The sequence below is a fragment of the Macaca fascicularis genome, chromosome 16 (assembly GCF_037993035.2).
Source record: "Macaca fascicularis isolate 582-1 chromosome 16, T2T-MFA8v1.1".
Taxonomy (NCBI): domain Eukaryota; kingdom Metazoa; phylum Chordata; class Mammalia; order Primates; family Cercopithecidae; genus Macaca; species Macaca fascicularis.
In genome coordinates, this window is record NC_088390.1 from 8459324 (window position 1) to 8479908 (window position 20585).

The window sequence follows — 20585 nt, forward strand, 5'->3', positions numbered from 1 at the left end:
AGTGCTGGGATTACAGGCGTGAGACACTGTGCCTGGCCTATTTCCCGCTCTTTCTATACAAATTGTAGTATCCAGTATCCAGTGTTCCACACCTTGCGTTTCCTCATTTTCCATTGTACCCTGGAGACATTCCGTATAAGTTCATTGAGTCCTTTCTTGTTCTTTTCTTTTTTCTTTTATACAGCTGCATGATATTCCCTGGATCTTAAGATAAATAACCAGTACCCTACTGATTAGCATTCAGGGTTTTTCCAATCCTTTGTTTTTATAAACAGCACTGCAATTATATAGCATCATATGTATGCCGCTGTCCATACATGCAAGTATATCTGTAGGGTGTTTCTAGAACAGGAATTACTGGAGCAAGGCAGAAATTTTGGTAGATAATGTCACATTGCTCTTGACAGGGATTTTAATAATATGCATTTCCACTAACCATTCCCCTGCCTCCCTCAGCTTCAGTAGCAGAGTGGGTTATGAGACTTCCAGGTTTTGATAAGCTTATAGGTGAAAAATGGCATGCCAGCAGAATTTTAATTTAATGGCATGCCAGCAGAATTTTAATTTTCTTTTGCAAGTGTAGTTGAACAGATGTGTAGGAGCCATTTGTGTTTGTATTTCAAACTTTTTCTTTTTTTTCTTTTCTTTTTTTTTTTTTTTTTTTTGAGACGGAGTCTCGCTCTGTTGCCCAGCTGGAGTGCAGTGGCGTGACCTCGGCTCACTGCAACATCCACCTCCCAGATTCAAGTGATTCTCCTGCCTCAGCCTCCCGAGTAGCTGGGACTACAGGCACGCGCCACCATGACTGGCTAATTTTTTGTATTTTTAGTAGAGATGGGGGTTTCACCATGCTGGCCAGGCTGGTCTGGAACTCCTGACCTCGTGATCCACCTGCCTTGGCCTCCCAAAGTGCTGGGATTACAGGAGTGAGACACGGCGTCAAACTTTTTCATCTAAAGTGAATTGTCCCTCAAGTCCAGGCTCGGAGCTTTCCACATACATTGCAAAGTCTCTGGAATCTTTGAGAAAATATATACCTTTATTTTAAAAATAGCTTTTGGCATTCTCTGAAAAGAAGTTGCAGCTACAGGTCACTACTGAACAATGTGAAAACACTGAGGATATTTTGAAAGACACTTTTGGCAAATATGACAGAATCTGAAAAGACTAGAACCAGGTTCCCAAAACTTCATGACACTGTTTAAAACAGCCTGGCTGAGGTTAAAAGAGACTCATTGGAGTCTTCGCAAATTTAACATTATTTTTATTCCTATAATAAATATTTTCCCCATGGAATCCATCTGTATCCCTTCCCCCCAACAGCACCTGTGCTCATCTGTATTTTTTTTTTTTTAAGACGGAGTCTCGCTCTGTCACCCAGGCTGGAGTGCAGTGGCGCGATCTTGGCTCACTGCAACCTCTGCCTCCCGGGTTCAAGCGGATATTCTGCCTCTCCCAAGTAGCTGGGACTACAGGCGTGCGCCACCACGCCTGGCTAATTTTTGTATTTTTAGTAGAGACGGGGTTTCACCACATTGGCCAGGCTGATCTCGAACCCCTGACCTTGTGATCCACCCGCCTCGGCCTCCCAAAGTGCTGGGATTACAGGCGTGAGCCACCGCACCCGGCCACTTCTGTAATCTTGAAATGAGCACAGAGAAGCCCACAAATGCTTTCAAAGCAGCCTTCGCTATGTCCCAAATATCCCCCGTAGTGGGGCCCAATTCCCCAGCGGCCCCCAGATGACCACCACTGCAGGCATTTAGGAACTAGATAAAATGTAGACTGCTATTTCTTCCCCCACAGACAGCAAATTGCTGAGAGGGGTATAGGTTAGGGGAGGTTGGGGGAGGTTGGGGGAGGTTGGGGGGCTCAACCGTGGGCACAGCTGGGTGCAGGCCGCCACTTATTTGAGATAATTGCTGGAGGTTTTTGTTGTTTTCCGTTGAAAGGTGTTGGTTGACTTACGGACCACAATAAACAGCCAATAGCTATCCCCAAATGACTCAGGCTAGACCCAACCTGAGGCTCTTCACAGTCCCACGCGGGCGTCCCAGGCAAAGAGACCTCGGGGAGCAGCTGATGGCACCTGGGCCTCAGCATTCCTCAGTTGAGATGGCGGCGTCCCTGGCAAGCATAGCTGTTTTCCTCCCCACCCTTCCTCACCCAGCCCAGCCTGGCAATCCACCTAGGAAACTGGCCCAGCTGGTGTGGCCTCTAAATGAGTGGCTGGGTCATGAGGAGGAGGACCAGCTGGGAGGGAGGTGGGAGCCCCCAGGGGTTCGTTTGCCCACATAGTTCTCAGCTGACTCAAGGCTCGCCTGTCAGGCTTCCCCTCCACTCCCTGCCACCCTTGAGAACCCTAGGACTCAAAGTTTGGATCCCTCCTTGGGCCTGGAGGGCTCCGTCCGTGGAGCACTCTGCTGGGGTGTCTATCAACAAACCCCTGTCTCTGGATCTGGCCTCAGCTCTCCAGGAAGAACAGTTTCTGTTCATTCTCCCAGAAATGCTGAGGCAGCCTCTGAGATCAGCTTCTCCTTCAGGGAAGCCCTTCTAAGCTGGCAGGTTGGGGACAGGGAGGGCTTAGGGATGGGGTACTGTGGTGGAGGTCAGGGGTGAGTGCTGAGATTCTGGGTGCCCGTTCTGTCTGTTCCGGAGGGCAAGCCACAAATCCTGGGTGGGAATTCTGGCCTGGAGGATCCTGCCATTGACCAGCCCAGCAGGACATCTGCCCGCAGGGCTTCCTTGCCCCTGGAGGGGCCCACCTGGCTTTGGGCAGGACACCTGGCAGATAAGGTCTGCCGCTCAGGGCTGGTGAGCCTGCAGGAGGGCAGTAACCACCCATCTTCCCAGCCTAGATGGAAGGGGAACGCGTCTGCTGAGGATTCACGTGGGGAAACGCACTGCGCCCATGGAGTCAGCTCCAGCCTCCCTGCGGGGGTCGGGGAAGCCCAAGGCCCTCTCTGTGCCGAGGACCTCCCCTCTGCCTGCCCGCGTGCGCTTCGGAGCTTCGTGGCACCAGGGCTGCCGTGGGGCCTCCCGTCCCACCCCAGGCCACAGCCAGCCCGGCGGTCTCCCTGCTGTGCGCCTCATGCCTGCTTCCTCACCAGCAGCACCCAGGGCAGGATGGCGGCCACCACGGCCACCACGGCGATGAGCGTGATGAGCAGTAGGGCCCGCGATCGGCAGCAGAAGGCGCGGGCGGAGCGGGGCGCGGGGGAGGCCTCCGAGAGCTCGGCCAGGCTGCGGCGGGGCAGCACGCTGTCCTGCTCCCCCAGGGGCATCCCGTGGCGGCTGATGACGAAGACCTGCGACTCCCGCGGCAGGCTGGGCAGCAGGTCCAGGGGGAGTTGGGCGCTCTGGCCCGGGCTGCCCGGCGACCTGGCCTGGCCCGGGGGTGGCCTCCAGGCGGACGAGGAGGCGGCCAGGGGGTTTGTGTGACCCAAGCTGTCCAGTGGGGGCACGGAGGGCAGGGCCACAGGCACAGCCAGGGTCTGGGAGCTCTTGTCCAGCATGGAGGGCCAGCGGGAGCTCTTCTTGCTGAGGAACGTGACGTAGCGGCAGATGGGGCAGACCAGGATCCTCTGGACCTGCCCGTCCACGCGGGTGGACAGCAGGTACTTGACCAGGCAGTCATGGCAGAACACATGGCCACAGCTCAGCGTCCGGCTGGCGCCCTCCAGGTCCCGGAACTTCTCGTAGCACACGGGGCACTCGCTGCCCGAGCTGTCCTTGCTCTCCCCTTCTGACATGGCCACTGGGAGATGGCACACTCAGCTGTGGGTGGGAAGGGTCGTGAATATTGAGGCATTTCCCTCTTTCCCTCTTCCGTCCTAGCTCCCACCTACACCTCTGCCTCCACTGCCTCTTATCCCCTCTCCCTTCCTCCTACTCTTGGCTCTTCTGCTGCTCCTCCTCTATGGCCCACCTGACTCAAACCTAGAGCCCAAGACCCTTAGGAGGAGAGGAGTAGAAGCTTCTGGAAGCGAGAATCGGGAGACAGAGAACCAGAGAACCCAGTCACACTGGACCCCAGGAGGAGGTGTGTGGAGTTCCTGATGTCTCACCTCAATCACCATGTACACACATGGTGAGGTCACTGCCTCACCTCTTCCTGCTTCAGTGACGGAAGTGAAGGAAGGAAGTCCCTGTTACCAGGGGAAGCAGGTGGCTAAGGAGATGCATGCACAACCCCAGTCCAGTCTCCAATTTGGGCCTGCACCCAGAGTGGCCATTTTCCAGAAAAACCTGTGCTAGTCTCAACCTCTGCCCTCACCTGGGGTTGGCGGGTCCACTGGATTTCCTCCAGCCATTGGATTGCATTCCTCTGTGCTAAGTGTGGCTATAAAGCAATGACTGTTTAAAAAAACAAAGCTCAGAACTTACACATTCAAATGCCTGCTGGCCTTCCACACAGTCACGTCCGGAAGTTTTGGGTTCATTCCCTCACCTGCCACAGCTCAGTCATTCTCCAGATTCTTCTTATGGGGCTGCCTGAGGCAGTGAGAGAAGCATCTGATCAACCTTGATGGAGACAGAATTTTATCCTTTGAGAATATGTCTGATATTTTGGAAGTGGCCAGAAGTCACTGGGAGCCAAGTCTGATAGGAAAGTAAATGAATGATCAAGTGACATGATATTGTTTGAAATCAAAGCTACAGAGTCACTATAAAGTAACAAGATGATTTCTTTCTTTTTTGAAAGAGAGTTTTGCTCTGTCACCCAGGCTGGAGTGTAGTGGTGTGACCTCAGCTGACTACAACCTCCACTTCCTGGGTTCAAGAGATTCTCCTGTCTCAGCTTCCCGAATAACTGGCATTACAGGCGTGTGCCACCACCCCTGGCTAATTTTTGTATTTTTAGTAGAGACAGGATTTCACCGTGTTGGCCAGGCTGGTCTTGAACTCCTGACCTCCAGTGATCCGCCTGCCTCAGCCTCCCAAAGTGCTGGGATTACAGATGTGAGCCACCGCACCCGGCCACAAGATGGGTTTTAAACAGAATCTGAGAGCAGATTTGTTTGATTAAGTACATGGCTTCCCAAGTCGATGGCTTTGAAGGGAAACATCCACTGGGGTGTGTGGTGAGGTCCAAGTGTCCTCATTGAAAAGTTCACAGTGTCACAACTGTGTCGCCTAAACTTATCTAGAACGGCTTCTTTAAAAGGAACCATGATTCCATGTTATTGCTACTTTCTTCCATCCATAACAGAGACAAAAGACCCCTGGGCACACTGATAAAATAGAGCTGCATGGCAGCCCCCAGACCTGAGAGATGACATAATCAGAATAAAATCAATGTATATGAAGGACAACTGTTAAGATCACAAATCTTTCAGAATCCCTCCCTCTCTTGGTTTGGCTCGGCTCCAAATCCATTTTGCCGAGTTGAAAATGTCCCATAGTCTAAGAAACAGCAAAAATATTTGGAGGTGGGATAAGGAATCTGGCATCCTGGAGGCAGCCCCCAAACCTTTTTGGGAGTTTCCAGGTGTGGTCTTTGAGGTGGTCAGTGTGGCCCGCAGGATGGGGCTAGGGGTTCAAATCTTTGATCTACCCATTACTGTCTGTATAAGCTTAACCAAGTTGTTTAACCTCTCTGAGTCTCAGTTTCCTGTCCATAAGATGAACTTGATAATAATGGTACCATCTTCCTCGGAGAGTTGTTGGGGGAATTAAGTGAGCTAATGTGAGTCAAGAGTTTGGCTCAGAGTAAGTGCTCAGTAAATGGCAGTTGTCATTATTAAGACAGGCCACGTCCTGTCACCTCTTCTCCCAAAGGAGACTTGGAGACCCCTGTTACAGCTCTTGAGGCAGCCACAGCATTTGCCTTCCTTTCCTTCCTTGTCATCCCCAAATGTTCCTTGGTATGTGGATGATTAAAAAAATCGCACCCCCTTGACAGAGGGCAACTCATCTCAAATTAGAATAACTGAACAAGATGACAATGGATAAGATAAGCGATGGGCGATCAATAAGAGTTTAAATGGTTATTCCAATGTTTCTTAGCAGTTTTTTAATAACACATTTGCAAATGTTTATACCAAACAGCCATTATAATCAGGATGGCCATGATTTTCTTAAGTCAATCAACTATTAATATGTTTCATTACATTTCATAACTCCCCAAAGTGTATGACGGCAAGAGTTCCATCCTTCTATCCATCCATCCATCCGTCTAATTATTCAACACATATTTATTGACCACCTGCTATATGCTAGGTACTGAGCTTACATATTAGGGGTAAGTAGTGGTCAAGGAAGTTCTTATAAAACTTTAGAGCTCAGCGGACATTTATAAATTTTCTCAAAAAAGATATTTTTTTGAAAGGAGGATTGATGATCGATGGTTTAAGTTGTTTGGATAACTGAGAAGTAGAGATCAAGGCTGACAAGAGAAGACGAGCAAATAAGGAATCCTAGAGGGAAAAAAGGACTTTAGAGATCACTTAGTTGAAGTTCCTAGTTTCAGAGATGAGCAGATCCATGTCTAGAGAGAGGGAAATGACCTGCCTAAGGTCACCGGTGAAGGTGACGGAGGGGAGTTAACAGAGACAGATTCCGTAGATGGTAGAACATTGTGAGAATCAGCTGATAGATTGGGTGAGTAGGTATCAGCCAAGTTAGGAAGCACCATCCGCCTTGAGACGAGCGGGGAAGGAGGCGGAGAGCCTGTACTTTTCATTCGAGTTAGCGGAAAAGTGAAAAGGACCCAGGGAGTGCAGAAGACATTCCAGCCCCATTGATGGCCTCTCTGGGCAATCCTTCTCCCTTTCAACGATGGCGTCTCTGGGCAAGCCTTCCCCCTTCCAACAATGGCCTCTCTGGGCAAGCCTTCTCCCTTCCAAACATGGCCTCTCTGGGCAATCCTTCTCCCTTTCAACGATGGCGTCTCTGGGCAAGCCTTCCCCCTTCCAACGATGGCCTCTCTGGGCAATCCTTCCCCCTTTCAACGATGGCCTCTCTGGGCAATCCTTCCCCCTTCCCGTGCTTCCAGAGAGCCACGCCATTCACACCTGGACAATGCTATCTCCTTCCCCACCTTCTTGCTTCCCTTTCTCAGTCTTTCCCTGACCCCTCCCTCTTTGCCTCTCTCCCTTTCTGAATCCCATTCCATTCTCCATCCTTGAGTTCCTCTTAAGGCCTGATTCTGTCTGGGTGCTGGGGTGAGGGAGAGGGCAACAGAAGAAATGCAAGGAACATACTCTAGTTTGAGCACAAACAAGTTCGAGAATGATGCAGTAAGTGCCAAAAGCATCCCTACTGGTGCCTTAGGAAAATGAGGGGAGAGGAGGGCTGGAAGGTCTTCTTAGGTGAAGTAGGACCAGTATTGAGCTAATAATAAATAATTACAACAGCGACCATTTATTGAATCCTAATTATGCACTTGGCATTTTGCATCCCTTCCTCATCTGATCCTGACAACAACGCTGGGAGGTAGGGAGTGTCTCCATTTCATAGATAAGGGAACTGAAGCTCAGAGCTTAAGACTTTGTCTTCAGACTTTGGTCAAAGGAATAGAAGAAATAGCACTGACAGAGAAGTGACTACCCAACCTTCCTTCCTCAGAGTGACCCTAAACAAGGATGCCCCTCAGGCCACCTGGGAGGCAGGGGGAAGGCAATGGCTGGCCCAAGGGAGCTGCCCTCACTGAGTCTCCCCCATAGCAGTAGCCCATTTCCAGGACAGGGTGACAGGGACAGGTGTCCCCACCCCAGAGAAAACACCCCCCATCCCCACCTCAGCACAGAGCCTGTGGGACAGAATGACACTTCCAGGCACCTGGGATTCCCTCCTGGAGCCCCAGTGCAAGGTCCTACAGCTTTAGCTGTGACTACTTCCTCACCCACAGCTGTCTGTTCTCTCTCTTTCAATTTTTCTCTCCCTCATTCTCCTGCATCCTTCCAATGTTGGCAACCTTCCAACATTGCCAAGCTCCTTCCCCACCCCCAGCCAGGCCCCTAGACTCACTTTGGCTGGGACCAGAGAGAGCAGCATCCACCTTCCCTCCTGGGGCCTCCAGCAGATCTGAGCCGCCCCGAGGTGCTGGGCAGCAGCACGATCTCCTCCTGTTGCTGTTAGTGTGACCGCCGCCGCCGAGGGATTCCTAATGACAGAGCAGGTCGGGAGGACAGCGCGAGGAAGTGAATGTCGCCCAACCCGTTTGAGGCCAGGAGGCTTTGGCGTTGCCCAGGGGGTTGGCAGCTGCTGGAGTCAGGTGATCTTGCTGAGGATGCCAGGAGAGGAACCCCTAGCCTGAGGAGGAGCCCAGGGGTGGGCGCTCAGGAGAGTCAGAGGGTCTCACCGGGGAGGTAGTGACCCAGGACCCCTTTGACTGAGGCTCGCCAGGCATGGGTCTCCCTATCAATAGGAAAGTCACATACACCGTCCTTCCCACCCTCCTGGACCCATTTCAGTGATCCCCATCTTCCCTCCACACCCCCAGCCCCATATCATGCACAGGGTGAAGGGGTCAGTAGTGGATCAGCCTCGGGAAGTCTATGACACTCAGAGTCACATGTCTGTGGGATCTGCCTATGTGCATTCGTCACTCATAGAACACCCAAAGGGGCTTAGAGCTCCAAAGACCCAGAGCCACTGACATAAAGAATGAGGCGGAGTAAGACCAGTGAAGCAGGAATGCACACAGATATGGAAGGAAGTCCCCGACATCACGATAAACGGAAGCAAGTTTCAGAACAGCCTGTGTAATACAATTCTATTTATGAAGATGATAATACATGATCATACTCATAGAGGAAAATCTGGAAGAAGACACATCAAACTGTTCATAGCAGTTATCTCTGGAGAGACTTTCTAAGTTTTACATTTCTGTGATGTTTGCGTTTTCGCCCTGAAAGTTTGTTTCTTTCGTGATTAGAAAAAAAAAAAAAAATCCGCTGGGTGCGGTGGCTCATGCCTGTAATCCCAGCAGTTTGGGAGGCTGAAGTGGGCAGATTGCTTGAGGCCAGGAGTTCAAGCCTTGCCAACATGGTGAAACCCTGTCGCTAATAAAAGTACAAAAATTAGCTGGGCATGGTGGTGCAAGCCTGTAGTCTCAGCTACTTGGGAGGCTGAGGCACAAGAATTACTTGAATCCAGGTGGTGGAGGTTGCAGTGAGCCAAGATTGCACCACTACACTCCAGCCTGGGCGACAGAGTCAGACTGTGTTTCAAAAAAAAGAAAAAAGTCATCAAGAATAATGGGGAATGAAGTTTGGGGAACTGGAAATCATTTTGGAGGATTCCCTCCCAGTCCTCTCAGGAGGTTACCAAGAAACCAGTTTTCTTCTGAAAAAAGTAAGTTACTGGGTCCAAGGCACAGCCCAGCATGTGTGTGACCCTATAAGATGACACAGGATGACCCCTCTTCTGTCCAGTCAATCATGGCCCTGGCTCAATGGACACCTTGAAGCTGGTGGGGAGGACAGTCAGGGCAGTGCACTCGGCCACTTCACCGTGGACAGAGATCGGTGAGTGCCAAGCCGTCGTCACGGTCTCTTTTGTTCGTTCCCTGAGAGTGTTAGATGGTCCTAGATTAGCAAATGAAAATGCAGTATGCCCAGGTAAATTAGAATTTCAGACAAACAACAAATGCTTTTTAGTATAAGTATGTCCAGTACAATACAGTACAATATCTGGGATTTTTTTTTTTTTTTTTTTTTTGAGACAGAGTCTCGATCTGTGGCCCAGTGGCCACAATCTCGGCTCACTGCAACCCCCACCTCCTGGGTTCAAGTGAATCTCCTGCCTCAGCCTTTCAAGTAGCTGGGATTACAGGTGTGCACCACCACACCCCGCTAATTTTTTGTATTTTTAAGTGGAGACGGGGTTTCGCCATGTTGGCAAGTTTGGTTTTAAACTCCTGACCTTAAGTGATCTACCCGCCTTGGGCTTCCAAAGTGCTGGGATTACAGGCGTGAGCCACCACACCCGGCCCTCTGGCACATATTTATACTAAAGAGTATTTCTTTTCTATCTGAGACTCAAATTTAAGTGGGCATTCTGTTTTTTCATCCAGCAAGTCTAATCCCAGAGGACTCTCCAAATTTCTCTCCTTCCACTGGCACCTCCAAGAGGCACATTGCAAAGTTCTAAGTCCCTTCAACAATGTGGCTCATGACTCTGCCTAGGGCTTTCTGGGGATTCCTGAAAAGGCACCCCAAATACCTCAGTATCACCCCCTTGTGTGTTCCCCAGAGAGGAGACGGAGCCAGTCTCAGCCATCCTTAGATTTTTGGGATGTGATTTATGGGGTGATATAAAGTTCGTAAGGTGCCAATATCTTTTCCACTGGCCCATGAAGCTTGACTATGAAGATTACCTTTAATATGTAAATATTTAGTATCACTGTCTGTTTTGGTTTTGTGTTCTAAAAAGAGAATTCCGGCCTGGCGCAGTGGCTCATGTCTTTAATCCCAGCACTTTGGGAGGCTGAGGAGGGCCGATAATGAGGTCAGGAGATCAAGACCATCCTGGCTAACATGGTGAAACCCCGTCTCTACTAAAAATACAAAAAATTAGCCCGGCGTAGTGGCGGGTGCCTGTAGTCCCAGCTACTCAGGAGGCTGAGACAGGAGAATCGCTTGAACTCGGGAGGCGGAGGTTGCAGTGAGCTGAGATGTCACCACTGCACTCCAGCCTGGGTGACAGAGTGAAACTCTGTCTCAAAAAAAAAAAAAAAAAGAATTCCACTTAAAAAATTGCATATACTTATATATGTTGGCATGGACACACACATTTACCTGAGGAGGTAAATGCATCAGCCAGAGACACTTTAACTTGAATTTATTTTTCAGATTGGCTCTAGCCATCTAGCAAGTTTCTGGGAAAGTAGACTGTTGGATTTTGGCAGGAAGAAGGAATTAGTTATCAGGAAAGGTTAAGAGCACAGGTATAGTAGCCAGGAGGAACTACACTATAGGACTTGATGGTAGGGAGCTCTGGGAAACTAAAGACCAGCCCATGAGTATTCATGAGTGCTCTATGTGTGTTTATGTGTGTTGGTGACTAAAGAGAAATTGCCGTGTACCTTTGGGTAGGTTACTTAGTCCTTCCGTGCCTCAGTTGCTTCATTTGTAGAAAATGGGGATAATAGTACCTACTCTATAGGGTTCTTGTGACAATAAAATGAATGAATGCAAGTAATGTGCCTGCAACAACACCTGCTATGCAGGAGGGGCTCTATCAGTGTTTATCTAATTATATGTCTGTCTATCTATCTATCAATCGATCAATTCATCTGTCTATCTGGTCTCTCCATTGATCCATCTATCTCAATTGATCTATGTATCTATTGATCTATCTAATCTATTTCTATCCTCTCCATCCATCCATTAATCAACCCATCCATTGATCCAGCCATCCATCTATATGTTCATCTATCCATCTATCTAATGTCTATCTATCTCTCCATTGATCCATCCATCTATGTAATCTCTCCATCAATCAATCATCTATCTTTCAATTGATCTATCTCTTCATTGATCTATCTATCTACCTAATCTCTCCACTGATCCATCTCTGTGTATCTATGTATTTATCTATCTCTCCATTGATCTATCTCTCTATCAGTCTATCAGTTAATCCATCCATCCATCCATCCATCCATCCATCCATCCATCCATCCTTCCATCCTTCCATCCATTCATCCAATCTCTGTCTCCAATCTCTCCATAGATCGATCGATCTATCTATCTATCTATCTATCTATCTATCTATCTATCTATCTATCATCTATCCAATCTCTTCATCTGTCTAATATATATACATATTTCTTCATTTATCTCTCTCTATCAATTATCATGGAAATCATCCTTATTACCATTATGGCAAGAAGAGAAGGCTAAAGGTGGGTAAGGAGATGCAAACACTTTCTGACTCAAGGGACCTGGCTAATTTTGTCCCGATTTAGTGAGTAAGGTGTCTGTTGCAAACACTGCCACATCACTTTAGAGTGTTCTCCCCTTCTCAGCAGAAAGGACAAATGCACGCTGAACCATGGAAGAATAGTTTCAGCTTAGGGAGGGACGAGACCAGGAGTCCCTTCCCTGGGCAGGTCATGCTGTGGAGTTTTGTCTAGTTCTGGGGCCACATTGGAAGTGGTGTTGATGAGGCACCAAAGCGTGTGCTGGGGAAGAGGTTGGCCAGGATGGAGTTGAGTCTGGAGACCATTTTGGCGCAGTGAGATAAGCTCTTCCTTAGAGAGACATTTTTTTTTTTTTTTGAGACGGAGTCTCGCTCTGTCGCCCAGGCTGGAGTGCAGTGGCCGGATCTCAGCTCACTGCAAGCTCCGCCTCCCGGGTTCACGCCATTCTCCTGCCTCAGCCTCCCGAGTAGCTGGGACTACAGGCGCCCGCCACCTCGCCCGGCTAGTTTTTTGTATTTTTTAGTAGAGACGGGGTTTCACCGTGTTAGCCAGGATGGTCTCGATCTCCTGATCTCGTGATCTGCCCATCTCAGCCTCCCAAAGTGCTGGGATTACAGGCTTGAGCCACCGCGCCCAGCCGAGAGACATTTTTGTGAGGCTAAGGGGCTTTTAGACAAGGGAAGAATCCCACCCCCACTGGCCACTGACTAACTGCAGGTGTGGTTTCTGCATGGGATGAGTAGCTGGACCAGAACAGAAGTTCCCAATGCCAGAATCATCTGGAGAACAGATTACAGAAACAGATTTCCAGGCCCCACTCATGACTTGCAGGTCTTGGGAGGGGCCCAGGAAAGTACACTCTACTTATTTTTAATAGTTGGATAGATGAATGGCTAGATATATGATAACGTAAGAATAGTGCATGCTAATGGTGGAATCTCGGTGATGGATGTATGGATTCTTGTAAAATTCTTTCGTCTTTGTTGTATGTTTGAAAATTTTCATAACACCTGTTGGAAAAACAAAGTACCTTTTTGAATAAGTAATATATTCAGATGATTCAAAAGTTAGAAAGTGGCCGGGCACAGTGGCTCACGCCTGTAATCCCAGCACTTTGGGAGGCCGAGGTGGGCGGATCATCTGAGGTCAGGAGTTCGAGACCACCCTGACCAACATGGTGAAACCCCGTCTCTACTAAAAATTTAAAAAACTAGCCGGGTGCGTGTAATCCCAGCTACTTGGGAGGCTGAGGCAGGAGAATTGCTTGAACCCGGGACGCAGAGGTTGCAGTGAGCCAAGATGATACCGCTGCACTCCAGCCTGGGCAATAGAGCAAGATTTGTCTCAAAAGAAAAGAAAAAAAAGTGAGAAAGTGTTAAGTGACCTGCAGTGAATATTAATCTTCCTCCCTGTCCCTCATCTGCCCGTTTCCTGTGCAGCCCTTCAGAAGGTAACCATCCCTTCAAAAGAATAAACAAAAACAAGACCAAAAACAAAACAAACAAAAAAACCCAAAAAACAAAAATAAAACAAAAAAACCACACCAGAAAATAACAGGAGTTGGTGAGGATATGAAGAAATTGGAACCCTTGTACCCTGCTGGTGAGAATGTAAAAGAGTGCACTTCTTTGGAAAATAGTACAGTGGTTCAAAAACTTAAATATAGAATTACTGTAGGATCCATCAATTCCGCTTCCGGGTATATACCCCAAAGAATTTAAGCACGGACTCAAGTAGATCTTTGTATACCGATGTTCATAGCAGTGTTAGTCACAATTGCTGAAAGGTGGAAGCAATCCAAATGTCCATCAACACGTAAGTGGATAAACAGTGTGGTCCATCCACATGATGGAATATTTATTCAGCCTTAAAAGGAAGGAAATTTTACCACCTGCTACAACATGGATGAACCTTGAGAACATTAAGTGAAATAAGCCAGTTACAAAAGGGCAAATACTTTATGATTCCACTTAAATGAGGTTCCTAGAGCAGTCAAAATCGTAGAGACAGAAAGTGAAATGGTGGTTGCCAGGGGCCGGTGGGGCATGAGGGCACAATGGGGAGTGAGTGTTTAACAGGGGCAGAGTGTCCGTTTGGGAAGATGAGCATTCTGGATGGATGGTGGTGATGGTTGCTCACACTATGAGAGTACTTAATACTGCGGAACTGTACACTTAAAATGGTTAAGATGGGCCGGGTGCGGTGGCTCATGCCTGTAATCCCAGCACTTTGGGAGGCCAAGGTAGGTGGATCATTTGAGGTCAGGAGTTCAAGACCAGCCTGGCCAACATGGTGAAACCCTGTGTCTACTAAAAATACAAAAATTAGCCGGATGTGGCGGTGCGCACCTGTAATCCCAGCTACTCAGGGGGCTGAGGCAGGAGAATCGCTTGAACCTGGGAGGCAGAGGTTGCAGTGAGCTGAGATCACACCTGTGCATTCCAGTCTGGACGACAGAGTGAGACCTTGTCTCAAACAAAAACAAAAACAAAAACAAAAAAACAATAAAGGTTAAGATGGTAAATTTTGTTATCTGTATTTTACCACAGTAAAAAAGGTAACTGCTATTATTAGCAGTTAGTTTTGTGCATGTTATTTATATTTATATATACACAAACAAATACAAATAGGGATTTGTATTCCCTGTTTTTTTTTTTTTCTTTTGAGAGATAGGGTCTCACTCTGTTGCCCAGGCTAGAGTACAGTGTTGCAATCGCAGCTCACTGCAATCTTGACTTCCCATTCTCAAGTGACTTCTCACCTCAGCCTCCTGAGTACCTGGGACCACAGGCATGCCACCACACATGGATAATTTTTAAATTTTCAGTAGAGACAGGATCTCGTTGTGTTGCCCAAGGCTGGTCTTGAACTCCTAGATTTAAGCAATCCTCCTGCCTCGGCCTCCCAAAGTACTAGGATTATAGACATGAGTCACTGTGCCCACCCTTCCCCCTGTGGTTTTTTTTTTTTTTTTTTTTTGCTTTTTTTTTGTGATGAAGTCTCATTCTGTTGCCTAGGTTGAAGTGCAGTGGCATGGTCCCGGCTCACTGCAACCTCCGCCTCCCGGATTCAAGCAGTTCTCCTGCCTCAGTTTCCCGAGTAGCTGGGATTACAGGCGTCCACCACCACGCCTGGCTCATTTTTGTAGTTTTAGCAGAGACAGGGTTTTACCAGGTTGGTCAGGCTGGTCTCGAACTCCTGACCTCAAGTGATCCAACTGCCTTGGCCTCCCAAAGTGCTGGGATTACAGGATTACAGGTGGCTGTTAGCCACCATGCCCAGCCCTTCCCCCTGTTTTTAATCTAAAGGTGTGCACCACATGCATGCTGGTGCATCTTGCTTGTTTTACTGGACAGTACAGCTTGGAGCTTTCTCCCTTACGCACATGCACAGTTTGAGTTGTTGAATCTGACTTTTTAACAGCTTCCCCAGATGATGTTAAGGGGCAGCCTATGTGGGAACCTCTGGCTTCAGAAATCACTGGGGTCCTGGGTAGCTTGGAGATGTACTCCTTCCTCCAGGCTAGGGGAGCAGGACTGGAAGCTGCGGTGGTTCAGCTCAGATGGAGTCCCAAAGGGCCTCAGGAGCCTCCAGAGTAACCTGCTCTCTGTCCCCACCGTCTTCACTGTCCCCAGCTTTCCCTGCACACTATCTCCAGGGAATTGGGATCACTGAAGCTCCTGGCTTTCCTGCTGCCCTGGAGGGACAATGGGTGTCCGGGCGCAGGGGCATTCCGCAGCTGTCTGCGCCACCTTCCTGCCACTCCCTGTGGGGACAGGGTGGGTGCAGCAGGCAGGGGCAACCCTGATGGGATGGCGTCACTCAGGCTATTTGGAACGTTGTGCCAGGGCTGACATTTTAATAAGAGTAAATGTGAGTCACCCCAAATATCTAAGGCGGAGGGATTGGAGGCTGGGGAGCAAACATGGGGCCGGGAACTGCAGGCCCAGCCCAGATGCAGTGGAGAGAGGTGGGAGAGGGGATAGGAGAGATGGAGAATGTGAATTTACAGGTTAAGGCCAACCTTCGGCAGGGCAGAGACTCTTGGTCTTTTTACGTCACTGCTGTCCATGAAAAGACACCTGGTAATGATCTTGTGGGTAGGCCTAGATTACCGACCAGGGCCCGGATCGGGGACACTGAAGGTTGTGTGCTGTTTGGAGACAGCACGGTTGCCCTGAGTGCTCACAGTTGGCCAAGTGGGGCCAGCTCCAGTTCCGGCTCCAGAGGAGGATGGGCTCATGCAAGGGAGGCAGGAGAAGGCAAGCTGGCTGCCCCACATGTGCTCAGCATGAAGACAGTGAGGCGATGCACAAGGGCAGGAGGTGGGAGCACCTCCCAGCCATGAGTGTGTGTGTGCACATGACCCTTGACCCTCCTCCCGCCGCACCTTGGCTTCTCAGCATCCTGCTTGACCTGGTGACTGTGGGCAGATGGGAGGGCCTAACCAGAGAGGGCAAAGGACCCCAAAAGTATGCAGTGAAGTACGGCCGTGTCCCTAGGGAAGCCTACACAGAGGCCAGGGGACGAGATCTGCTGCTTCAGTGACCCCACAGGATGCCACTGGGGCACCCGGGTGAGGCTGCAGTTGCCACGGTTAGACTAGGGGAGAACCCTGGGTTGGTGCAGCTCTGAGGGTGTCCCCACCCATTTGCAGCTGTCAGCTCTGGCCTGGCTTGCTCCAGCCAGCTCAAGGGTTTGATTTACCCCAAGGTTCCCCATTGTTTCACCCTTGTGGGCTCTGCCCCATTATTACATAGCCCAGGGCTGCTGGTAGCACCGGGGACACCTTGGGCCTCTGAACTAACACAAAGAGGCCCCTGCCTCTAGGAAGTAAATTGGAAAAAGACCCTCCTTCTTTTCAGGCTGTGTCAGGGCGCATGGCTTAGCAGGCAGAATAGGAACTGATTTCATTCCCAATTCACCTGCCTTAGTTCCCAAGCCCCCCAGCCCAACAACAGGCAGTGACCACAGGTCTCACCCCATCCCGTCCCTTCCCTATGAAGACTTCCTTGGCTCCCCATTGCCCTGAGGCAAAGCCCATACTCAGGGAGCCCAGGAAGCCCTCAGTGCTTTCTGGAGACTTGCTCCAGCCAGCCCCTCCCCTGGGCTATCTTTTGCGACACAGTGTGGTCACAGCTCTGGCTTCCAGCTCAGGTCTTGAAGGCCCTGGGCTTGTGGGCCTCTGTGATCTTTTTTTTCATGCTGTTTTTGGGGTCGTTTCCTGGCTGGAATGCCTTTCTACCTCATTACATCTCTCCTGGCATCTCCTCTACATCTTTTTTGTTTCGGTTTTTTGAAACAGGTTTTTGCTCTGTTGCCCAGCTAGGGCGCAGTGGCACCATCTCAGCTCAGCGCAACCGCCGTTCCCCCCAGGTTCAAGCGATTCTCCTGCCTCAGCCTTCAGAGTAGCTGGGATTATAGGTGTGTGCCACTACTCCTGGCTAATTTTTGTGTTTTTAGTAGAGACGGGGTTCCATCATGTTGGCCAGGCTAGTCTCGAACTCCTGACCTCAAGTGATCTGCCTGCCTCGGCCTCCCAAAGTGCTGAGATTACAGGTGTGAGCCACTGCCCCTGGCCTTCCTCTACATCTTTTAAGACCTTGAAGGAGGGGGATCCTATTTCACACAGCTCTGTAGACCCTGCACAAAGATCCAGTATTATTAGAGCTCAATACATGTTTAAGTAAAAAAAAAAAAAAAAGTCTGCCTTCTCAAGCCTAACTCGTGTGTTGGGCCAGAAGTGGGGTGAAGGGGGTGTTTGAGCAACACAGTCATTTTACTTTCTATTCTTTTTTTTTTTTTTTTTTTTTTTTTTTTGAGACAGAGTCTCACTCTGTCGCCCAGGCTGGAGTGCAGTGGCACAATCTTGGCTCACTGCAACCTCCGCCCACTCCAGGTTCAAGCCATTCTCCTGCCTCAGCCTCCCAAGTAGCTGGGATTACAGGGACCTGCCACCAGGGCCAGCTAATTCTTTTGTATTTTTTGGTAGAGATGGAGTTTCACCATGTTGGCCAGGCTGGTCTCGAACTCCTGACCTCAAGTGATCTGCCCACTTCTGCCTCCCACAGTGCTAGGATTACAGGCATGAGCCACTGCGCCCAGCAAAAACATCAATTTCTTAAAAATATCTTAAACATGGCCTGGCCTGGTGCCGTGGCTCACACTCATAATCCTGGCACTTTGGGGGGCTAAGGTGAGTGGCTCGCTTGAGCTCAGGAGTTCGAGACTAGCCTGGGCACCATGGTGAAACTCCATCTCTACTAAAATACAAAAATTAACCAGGTGTGGTGGAGTGGGTCTGTAATCCCAGATACTCAGGAGGCTGAGACACGAGAATTTTGTTTGAACCTGGGAGGAAGAGGTTGCAGAGATTGCGCCACTGTAGTCCAGCCTGGGAAAAAATACAAAACAAAACACAACCCTTAAACATAAGCAGTCATATCTTTAACAGCCTCAAATATAAGTATCTGTACCTTAAAAATATAATTAGGGGCTGGGCGTGGTGGCTTACGCCTGTAATCCCAGCACCCTGGGAGGCCGAGGCGGGCGGATCACGAGGTCAGGAAATCGAGACCATCCTGGCCAACATGGTGAAACCCCGTCTTTACTAAAATACAAAAAATTAGCCGGGCATGGTGGTGGCACGCGCCTGTAGTCCCAGCTACTCGAGAGGCTGAGGTAGGAGAATCTCTTGAACTCGAGAGGCAGAGGTTGCAGTGAGCTGAGATTGAGCCATTGCATTCCAGCCTGCTGACAGAGCGAGAGTCCGTCTCAAAAAAAAAAAAAAAAAAAAAAAAGTATGTATGTAATATAATGAAACTTGAAATCTCAATTCCTGAAATGGTACAAACTTTAATAAATTAATATAAACTTCTAAGTATAAAAAGTTCACTTGTGTACCATCTGAAGTGTCACACATGTACACTCTGGCACGAGTGGGTGAGGGCTGGCGCTCTGGCACGAGTGGCTGGCACCCACGCAGGGGACAGAAACTTGGGGTCCCAGAGCTAGAAATAGGCGACTCTAGGACTTTCTGTGGCTGAGCCCAAGGCCCGGGTGAGATGCTTGACCCGAGAGTCCTTTGGATGGGACACCACTGAAGTGGATCAAATAAAACAATCCAGAGAAAAGTAGCTGGGACTCTTTCAACAGGATGAAACTAGCAAGGAAGGATAGTGACCCGAGGGTGTGGGCCAGGGAGGAAGCGGAGACAGCAGGGCGGGACGTCGGGTGAGCAGGAAGGGGCTGAGTCATGGCCCAAGCTTGTGCCAGCCCGGGCAGCACGGGGCTGCGCTCTTGGCATCTAGCGCATGGATTCCCTCTCGCTGTCGTCAAGTGACCCACTCCCGGGGCAGAGACGCTTCAGGACAGGCAGGGGAGGGAAGTCACCAAGACAGCGGGGAGATTTGTTCTCAGGGACACGGTAGGTGGAAGGGAAACCTCTCTCGACTCCCGGGGTGGTGGCAGCATTTGGAGAAAGAGTGCTTGATGTGAGCTGGCCGCCTTGGAGGATTTTCTGAGTTGGCAGTCTTCATCCCAGGGCTTTAATCCTTCCTGACAGCTGAGAGGCCTCAATTCTTGAGACAGGTAAGGCTAGGGTCAGGGACAGAGTTCAGAGTAAGAACAATTTTATTTTCGGATGATAAAAATAGCACTACTGTTGAAAAAAAATGTGGAAAATGTTAACACACACATAAACACACGCACGCACACACACAAAATACAAGCTGTACACCACTTCTACAGAAAACTACCATTAGTATTTTGGTGTTTATTCCAGCGTGTGTGTGTATATATATAATATGGCCATATAATATATAATTATGTTAAAATGTATAGTTGTACTTACACATATTATATATAATTATTTTTAAGATAAATGGGGTCACATTGTATGAATGCTTTTTGGACCTTTTTTTTTTCAATTGTTATCTTTTAATCCCAATAAACATTCTTTTAGATCCTCTTTTTTAATAGATATAGTAATTTGCTTAACTAATCTCATGTTGATTCATATTTAGGTTGTTTCCGATTTTTCCCTATTATAAAAATTGTTGGCGGGGTGCGGTGGCTCTCGCCTGTAATCTCAGCACTTTGGGAGGCCAAGGCCGGGCGGATCCCCTGAGGTCAGGAGTTTGAAACCAGCCTTGACCATCATGGTGAAACCCTGTCTCTACTAAAAATACAAAAATTATCTGGGCGTCGTGGCATCCACCTGTAATCCCAGCTACTAGGGAGGCTGAGGCAGGAGAATCGCTTGAACCCGGGAGGTGGGGGTTGCAGTGCGCTGAGACGGCGCCATTGCACTCCAGCCTGGGCAACAAGAGTGAAACTCCATCTCAAAAAAAAAAAAAAAGTCTGCAATAAGTGTTTTTACTAAATATATTGGTGGTATTTCCTTAAAATAAATTACTAGCAATAGAATCGACAGCTCAAAGGATAATATTGTTTTAAAGCCTTGTGATAAATATTGTAAATTTGCCTTTTAGAAGGTTGTGCCAATTTGGACTCCCTTCAGCGATATTTGAAATTGTCTTTTGTTGTCACCCCCACCCACTTTGCCTGGATATTATTATAACATTATCTTTACCAAAAGAAAAAAATCTGAAAGTCATCCACCTCTCTGTCATCAGGGTCAGTATCCTAGCTTAAGGCATTACCATCAGCTTGTTTGGAATTCTGCAATAGCCCGTTCACTTCCTTTTCTGCTTCA

At 48.9% G+C, this 20585-nt stretch overlaps 2 protein-coding genes across 3 annotated transcripts in view; one reads left to right on the top strand and one right to left on the bottom strand.

The window, feature by feature from the left end:
• Positions 1-1499: 1499 nt before the first annotated feature.
• RNF222 (ring finger protein 222) lies at positions 1500-3877 on the bottom strand. Its single transcript, XM_045375352.3, has one exon. The coding sequence runs from the start codon at positions 3750-3752 to the stop codon at positions 3090-3092; it is 663 nt and encodes a 220-aa protein (XP_045231287.2). The 5' UTR covers positions 3753-3877; the 3' UTR covers positions 1500-3089.
• A 15242-nt stretch (positions 3878-19119) lies between these two features.
• NDEL1 (nudE neurodevelopment protein 1 like 1) overlaps positions 19120-20585 on the top strand; it is a 64613-nt gene continuing 63147 nt past the window's right edge. For both annotated transcript variants that reach the window (XM_074018566.1, XM_065532763.2), the window contains exon 1: positions 19120-19295. The gene's annotated coding sequence lies outside the window, so the exon portion shown is untranslated. The remainder of the gene's footprint in view (positions 19296-20585) is intronic.